At 41.1% G+C, this 8,560-nt stretch overlaps 1 protein-coding gene across 1 annotated transcript in view; it reads right to left on the bottom strand.

The window, feature by feature from the left end:
- Nucleotides 1–2,191: 2,191 nt before the first annotated feature.
- Nucleotides 2,192–8,560, bottom strand: part of GUCA1C (guanylate cyclase activator 1C) — a 35,815-nt gene continuing 29,446 nt past the window's right edge. Inside the window, exons 3-4 of the mRNA XM_074947135.1 lie at nt 7,602–7,689; nt 2,192–2,322 (exon numbers count right to left, since the gene is read on the bottom strand). Of these exons, the coding sequence (XP_074803236.1) occupies nt 2,192–2,322; nt 7,602–7,689 (219 nt within the window). The remainder of the gene's footprint in view (nt 2,323–7,601; nt 7,690–8,560) is intronic.

The raw sequence follows: 8,560 nt of genomic DNA, 5'->3' as shown, positions 1-8,560 counted from the left end.
TAATCTTAATGTATGATATTTTGGCATTTCAGTTCCTCTAAGTATTAGGCCTGGTTTAGACAGGGAAATTAGGTTGGTATAACTACTTCACCCAAGCATGTAAAAAATCCATATCCTTGAGCAATGCAATTAAACCCACCAACCTCCTGGTGTGGACAGTGCTATGGCAAGGGGAGGACTTTTCCTTTCAACACAGATACCGCCTCACGGGGAAGTAGAGTACTGACACCAACAGGAGAAGGCCTCCCATCAGTATAAGTAGCAACTCCACTGAAGTGCTACAGTGGCATAGCTGCAGCGTCTAAGGCCCTGTCTACACTAGCACTTATGTCGGCAAAACTTTGTTCACTCAGGGGTGTGAAAAATCAGTACAGCTGTGCCACTGTAAGCTTGAAAGTGTAGACATGGCCTAAGAGTAGATCTGCCCATAGTTTAACAAAGAGTCAACAAAGATTTCTCATGTTCATTATTCCTTTCATAGACCATAACACTCCTTGTGACCTGGTCATTTCTATCATGTCATTACAGTTAGATACAATAGTTAGGCAATTTAAAAAAAAAATCTCTGCGTAGTAAAAACCCCTTATGAAAAAAGTCATAATAGATGTGTAGTAATCAGTTTTAAAAGATAATCAGTTCACTTGTTTAATAGGCTAAAACCTAACAATTTCATTGTACTAAAATTGAGTAAACAACACTATTAACACTGAACTTTGTGTGTTAAATCAAAGCCCATTTTGAATTATAAATGCCCTCAAAAGAGTCTAAAACAGAAGTATTCCTTATCATTTTTTTCAAGCTCACTCTTAGTCCTTAAGTTGGAAAAAAAATGATACTGATGCTGACATAGTAATGTGTCAATAATGAATAAATAGAAGATTTTAAAGTTCTAACCCACCAGCAGTCTCATTTATCATTCCATTTTTTGGAAAGGAAATAAAAGATTTAAATGTCAAAGCTATAATGTCAGGACTGTTTATAATGTCAAGTGTTGCTGGTTGTCTGCTTTATTGATCAAACCAGCAACTGGTATAATAATTACAGATGATGTGGCACATATCATGTGCAATTGGACACAGATTTGAAGTGAATTTGGGAGAAAAACACTTTCATTTTCAAGTCTTAATAATTTTCGTTCATCTTTGTGGTGCAATAGCCCATGCAAGCATTAATGTGCATGACGCTGGTGCTTTCAAAAGCATCTAGCACCAGTGTCATGCCCTATGGTATGATCAGCCAATGAGAATTTATTCTTATAATATAATGCTTGTAATTTGATAACCTGTTGCAGATTTGAGAGAGACACAATCCTCAATGGAGCCAGAGAGAACTATAATTCTCCCTCTGCAGTCTGCTCGTGAATTTTCTTTTCAGCTCAGGCAACTAATCTTATTATTTATTAAGTAAAATTGTGGGTTTTTTTAAACTGTCTTCTGGACTTTTTAATAATTACTCCATAAAGAGCCGTGTAACTCAACAGTTCCAAAGGCTAATGAATTGATTAATGGTTGCATTAAGATTAAGGTGAGAAGAAAACTAGGTTTAATAAGCCCCCCATTGAATATCAAAGCATTAAGTCATTTTAATTTACAGATGTAATAAAACCGAGAACAGCTTTTCCAAATGGATGTTTATCTCTGGCACAGTAAGCTGATTGAGGTGTTTTGCGGATAATCCACTCCTATTTTAAGCACTGATTAGTGCAAATGTTAAGTTAATACAAACCATGCTTCATTCTTGATTGATCCAGATAGAAGCCAATCCTATCTAATGGTTTATCACCACATTGTAAATTGCAGGTTAAACAACCTGTACTTAAAAGAAGCAATACATTAGCTCAAGGTCTTCTGCAAAGGTTAATTTTTGTACTGTTGTCAGTGCTGACCCATTATTCAGAATGGTGTTGATAGTGATCAGAGAGGCTGGTAGTACTGCAGCAAATAGATTTACTATTGTGTGTGGATAAAGTTTCATGTTCAGTGGCTGCTGCATCCATTGACAAGAAAGAAAGAAAGGTATGGAGTCAAGGGTGAAATCTCTGAAGTGACAATTATTTCTGGAGTTTGACGTCAATGACTGTCTATGCAAAGCTTGGAAGATTTAAAGCTCTGTGAAAGTACTAAATATTATCTTCCCTGCAATATCCATGGTATCACTCGGTATCCATGGTATCACTCAGGGTCAGAAAACCTCAGATGCTATGCCGCCTCCCACTTTGTATGACTTTAAGTACATTGGAAAGGTCAAAACTTTTTGAAATCAGTTCCAAGAGGCTCGCGTCGCTTTCCACACCATTGATAAACTCTTCTAATGTCAGTTCCCCTAAAATGAAATAAAATACAGTTTAGAAACTGGAGGCCAGAGGTTATTAGATCCCTCTTAGCCCTGTTGTAATAATTGGGCTTACAAATTTACCCCACTTGTGAGCATCACTGTGGGAAAATGGATTAAAGTTTATAAAATGTCACAATAACCTATAACAATAAATGTTGATGGGAAAAGGTGCAAAAGGGAAACAGAAAGATGGAATTAGTCCAAACAAAAAGGCCTACTGATATAACTCAAGGAATGTGTCAAGATCATGCCTGGTAAACAAGAGAAATGTGGGACTGGAAATCAGTGAATCAAAACCGATGTGTCAGAAATTAGGCCTAATTGGTGGACAAAATAACGAGAGGATGAGCTATTCTGTCCATCAATCCCTTTTGGGAGTCTTAAAAGAAAAGACTTTTGGAGGTAAATTAGGAGAGAAGCAGAAAAGAAGCTGTCTACTGACAACCTCTGCAGTGAGCTTACCCATCATGGCTAACACTCCCACCATCTCCAGGGACCCCGGGATCTACTGTAATACTGTTGGGCATTTGTCAACCTGATCCAGAGAAGTGTCTCGACCAGACCGGGCCTTCAGAGAAAATAAGATGACATCACCACCTCCACTGACTCTGGTCAAATCCCAAACACCTGGACTGTGAAAGACTGTCACCTTCCCTCCTCCCCAGTCCCCTTGTTTATCCTTTTCCTGCGACACCTTATTTCTTCTCTTTCCTATCCTTCTCCTTTTTCCTTCTCTCTAATAAGAGTCTGGCTTAGCTGGCCATTTTGCAATACCACTGTAAACCTGTGACCAGAAAGGCAGCTAAAAGCAATGCCCTAGCAGCCTGATACAGGTACTGGTTTGCCAGGTCTTGGAGTGGCTCAACAGACCATGTGCCATGCCTGTGTTTTTCCAGAAGTGAGGTTGCAAGTGAAAGTCAACACCAGAGATAAAAGCTGCATTTTCTATCTTTGCTGTTCTTTTCTCTCCCCTCTAGTGTGTTTGTCTATCGGGAAATGGGATCCAACTTCACAACGGCAACTCCAGTCGATTTCAACTAACTTCTCTTTTCCCCAAAAAGGGCAGTTGTTACCATCTTTAATACCATCTAAAAGACTGTCAAACAAAGGGTTTTCTTTTAAAAGCTTTCTACAGCTAAAGGGAAAGGGAACAAGGGATGTTGTTGAAATGAAAGCCTTACTTAATATCTCACACTTCAAAGGCTTGGACTGTTTTTCCTTTTTTCCTGTATCTTTAATAAATGTTAAACGATTGTTAATGATGTGTTTACCATGGCACTAGGCAAGCTGAGGTGCCTGTATACCAAACCCCGAATCTTGTTTAACATGGTTTAATGTTGGGCAGTGACTGGGATATGTTAACTCCTTTGACTCTTTGGATCCATAGAGTCCATCTAAATTAACACAACACCCAAGGGATGGCTATTTTCTGTGAGTTGGGTCCCTTGTTGTTTTCCTGTTCTGTCTCACTCAAGATCTGAACAAAGATCACTGGGAGTATGGAACTGGCATTGCCTACCCTGCCTGTTTTATTTCAAACTCTGAAAATCAGATCATAGGTAGTTTTTGTCTGTTAACAGAGGAGCTAATCAACCACAACTCTCACTGAAGTCAACGGCAGCTGTGAATGCTCTGCATTTCCTGGGTGGAAAAAGGCCACTAGTGAAAGCTGCATAAAGGCGAAACTTAACCGCACAGCCCTATAAAGGAAATGATAACACTTATGCAGGCAAGCTCCTCCAAACTATGGTGTTTACAGTTAGCCGGCTGCACAGCGACATCTATTTTCAGCTGTAGTAATTAGTCCTGATGTATTTGAAGCCTGTGTTGTAACTGGATACTCAGAGGACAAATGCTGATTAGATAATGACAGACTCATGTGAAGTGCTCCAGATTTCCAGAGTCTGTGCTGAACACCAGAATTACTTAAAGACAGTGTTGAGATGCAGCTATCAGAACTCAGAATAAGCAGTTTACTTTTAGTCTGATTGTCTACCATCAGAAGCACTGGAGCACCTCCTCCAAAATACTAGGCTCGAATCCTGGTATGGTTTCAATGTTATTTACAGATTCTTTTTGCTATGGGTTACTGATTACAGTCCAGTTGGTACATAAATCAGTTTAATTAACAACAGAAATATAGGAATGAATTTTAAGAATTCAGTGTAGGATTTTCAAGAGAGCCCAGTGATTTGGGACCACAAGTTTCACTGACTTTCAATGGGACCCGTGCTCCTAACACTTAGGCTTTTTTGAAAATTCCGTGATTACACTTCATTTACTCTCCCTAGCCCTACTGTTGAAAATTGACCAGTTGGCATTAGATTTTAAAGCAACAGAATCCTGAATTATGCTGTCCATTGTGTTATAACTCTTCCTGTGTATTCAGATAGCCACACTACAATGAACCCACTGCATTATCATGTGCAGTAAAAGAACCCAGTGGTGCTTAGTGATCTCATCAGGAAAACCCTTATAAGCAACAGAAGTGGTCATTTGGAGCTCTGCTGTTTGGGGGACCCCATAATCCTATAAAGCCTTGGAAGTTAAAACACATCTTTGAAAACCAATGTACACCTTCTACCAGGAACAGGAGAAACATCAAATTTCCTCTCATAGCCTTCCGCAACAAAGTCAAAGGCCAGTCTCAGGTGTGTTGATGCAGTTTAGTCAGTCAGTGTCCGCTCTAGAACCGTATATAAAGGTAAATATTCAGTATACTACAGTCTGCAAAGAGCATTTCCACCCTTGTCTTACATGAATAGTCTACATTGTATTATTGGGTAGCCTCATGAATAAGCTGATGACCAAGTGAAAAGGCCCCCATTGGCAGAACATGGTCTGGCAGGCTGCAGAAACTGCCATTCAGGGGGCCTCACACTGGAAGGGGGCCTTTCAGGGAGGCAGAGAGTTGGAGTCCTGTGCATGGTCTTCACTCCTCCTCCGTAGATCACAACATCATTATATAATCAATGTGTGAAATGGGAGCTGAGCCAGTATCCTGGGCTTCTTTCATGCTGTCCCACTTCCTCTGGGTTGATCCCCTTTTCAGTCCCAGACACTTCTGCTACCTCTCATCCCCGTGCCTGTAGCCTGCCCTTGGCTTGGGTATACTACAAGGTGGAACCCTTTGGCTGTTGCCTTTTCACACTACCTGCTACATCTTTTCCTCTCTTTCTGCACTTCCCATCCTTCATACTGGCCTGCTCAAGTCAATCCTCCCTCTGTCCCCAACCAGTTTGCCCTGAACTACCTCCTCCCCACCGCCAGGCAACCTGTCCAAGTTTATAACAGTTGTATGAACACTCAACTATTTGAAGGTGAGAATATTTTAATTATAAGTAGGAGGGAGGGAGGGAATAGGGGGTTACATCAAGAGATCCTCACTGATTGGGACTCCAGAGGGCCAGTCAGTCCAGGCAATCATACGCTTAACTCTCACTGAACTCAATAGGAATTTCGCCTGCATAAGAACTGCTTTCATTATCAACCCACAACCATGAATTATTCCTATTTTAATATGAGGAAAGGCATCATTCAACATTTCTCTGTGTCCTACAGGGATTAAATGCAGGGAGAGCACAGCTTCCCTTCTTGGCTAAAATCGGGGGGTGGGAGGGGCGGGAAAGAGATGGCTCCTCTTCTCAAGCTGGGGGAACCCTGTTCCCTTACAGCTTATCCATTGTCACTGTCTGAGAAGGGACTAACCTTGGAGGGAACATGGGGGCATCACGAGGAGTGGTTGCCTGAGAGCACATTCGAATTCACATCATGCCACCTGACTGATAGAGACAGGCTAGTGATATTATATTTTTAGTTGCAGGTCTAGCTCAAATACATATTTTTTGTAATGAATAGACATTCAAAACAGAAACAAAATTAAGCATAACAATACGATTGATTGTAGAGTCCAGAACATTGACATTTGGAGCCTGGAATCTGAGTTCTGACAAAAGATGAGCCAAGTGACAGGAAAAGTGCATCCAAGGGGATACTATTTATGATCTGTAAATACTGCACACAGGTTATTTTAGAAAGTAAACGTTAGGTACCAATAGCTATACAATAAAAACCTGATAAGGCATGACTTTGCTATACAGTATTTTCCTAATATTGCTGATTTGTAAGCAATTGTGGTAATAGTCACACAGATGTTATGTGATTGTGAATGGGAGGGAGATGTGGTCTTCATGATCACCACTGGCAGGAGATGTGACTACAAGACACTATTAAGATGTGGCCCAGATAATGAAGAAGTTTGACTACTTCATATTATAAACATTTGCCCCAACTCCAAATGGTGGATCAAGATTTTAGTTTCCAAATGCATTTTTAATTCTATGTTGTCCTGTGATGCACAGTATTTTAGAAAAAAACAAACAATATGGGGGCCTTACAGCCATTACTTGCATGAAAGTCAATTGGCCTGATGATACTCTAGTTGATACAACAGTTTAAATCATGCATGTAAATGAGAGAAGAATCAGGCCTACTACTACTCATCACTTCAATCTTTTTGTACATATTGTGACAAAGTTCCTCCTCTACCTTGGTGGGTCTTGCGCTTATTGGCAGATTTGCTCGCCTTGGAGCTTCACGGCAGCCCTCAGCTTGGCCGTTTTTCTGAAACCACAGTCCAGGTCGACTCCTCCTGTGTCTGACCAGGAGTTGGGAGATTTGGGGGGAACCCGGGCCCGCCCTCTACTCCGGGTTCCAGCCCAGGGCCCTGTGGAATGCAGCTGTCTAGAGTGCCTCCTGGAACAGCTGTGCGACAGCTACAACTCCCTGGGCTACTTCCCCATGGCTTCCTCCCAACACCTTCTTTATTCTCACCAAAGGACCTTCCTCCTGGTGTCTGATAATGCTTGTATTCCTCAGTCCTCCAACAGTCCGTGTTGTCACTCTCAGCTCCTAGTGCTTCTTGCTCCCAGCTCCTCACACGCACCACAAACTGAAGTGAGCTTTTTTAAACCCAGGTGCCCTGATTAGCCTGCCTTAATTGATTTTAACAGCTTCTTGATTGGCTGCAGGTGTTCTAATCAGCCTGTCTGTCTTAATTGTCTCCAGAAGGTTCCTGATTGTTCTGGAACCTTCCCTGTTACCTTACCCAGGGAAAAGGGACCTACTTAACCTGGGGCTAATATATCTGCCTTCTATTACTCTCCTGTAGCCATCTGGCCCGACTGTCACAATATATATTCAATATTCCCCATATTCCTCCCAGAAAAAACAATGAGAAAGTCAAGTGAAGAGGTACAGACTCTTACCATCATTGTTTACATCTATCTTCTGAAATACCATGTTTGTGAACTCTTCAGGAGTCATACTCTGGTTGCCATTAATAGCCTGGATAGCCTGAAAACACAAATAAAGGAAGCGTTTTCAGGGTTTGCTCCCTCAAACTAAGAAACGGCGTGGCAGCAACTAAGGCACTTGGCTGTGACATATCAGCACACCAATCCACTTGAGCCACTAAAAGAAACAGCTATGAATTCAAGTAAATCTTCAGTCATGAGGATTGGAAATTTAATCATCATAACAGAGCCTGAAGGATTATAGACTTAATTTACATACCATTAAAAAGGTCTTCTCAAACCATGTGACACCTCAGTTCTGAAACACACTTTAGATTCTACAGTAGCACATGTATCCTGCCCTAGAGAATTCTATGGGTTTGGACGATGCATACTGTTCTGTGCAATTTTAAAAAACAACAACTATTTTTTACACAGTGGAATGAACATGGTGAGAAAATGTATGTAACTTTTCTGTTGAAAAAAATGTATTTTTTTCAGTAATCACAAATAAATGTCAGACTGGATATTGAAGGCCTTTACTTATCCTCTGGCTGAGTTAAACAGAAGCTTCTCTACCACTTTCTTGTTGGTGGAGGGACTTACCTCTAGGAGTGAAAATGCAAATTGGTGTCCCATTCGGTCACAGTCTTCTCTGCTAAGATTGTCATTTAGTGCCAGTTGTGACGTGATGTAGAAGTACTGCCGACTAATAATGCCTAAGACTCCAGTTCCACAACGCACTTAGTAAATGCATAAGGGATCTGCTGAATCAGGCTTTAAAGTTACTACTGTAGCTGTTGATCCACTGGTAGAAAAGAACTGAGGCTAGGATTTTAGCCGTTTTTTTCTGTTCCTAAATAGGGTGACCAGCTGGCACATATGAAAAATAGGGGTGGGGTGAGGTGAGAGGTAATAGGCCCTGGTATAAG

The sequence above is a fragment of the Natator depressus genome, chromosome 1 (genome assembly GCF_965152275.1).
Source record: "Natator depressus isolate rNatDep1 chromosome 1, rNatDep2.hap1, whole genome shotgun sequence".
In the NCBI taxonomy this organism is placed as follows: Eukaryota; Metazoa; Chordata; order Testudines; family Cheloniidae; genus Natator; species Natator depressus.
This window is presented reverse-complemented; position numbering and strand designations above follow the sequence as displayed.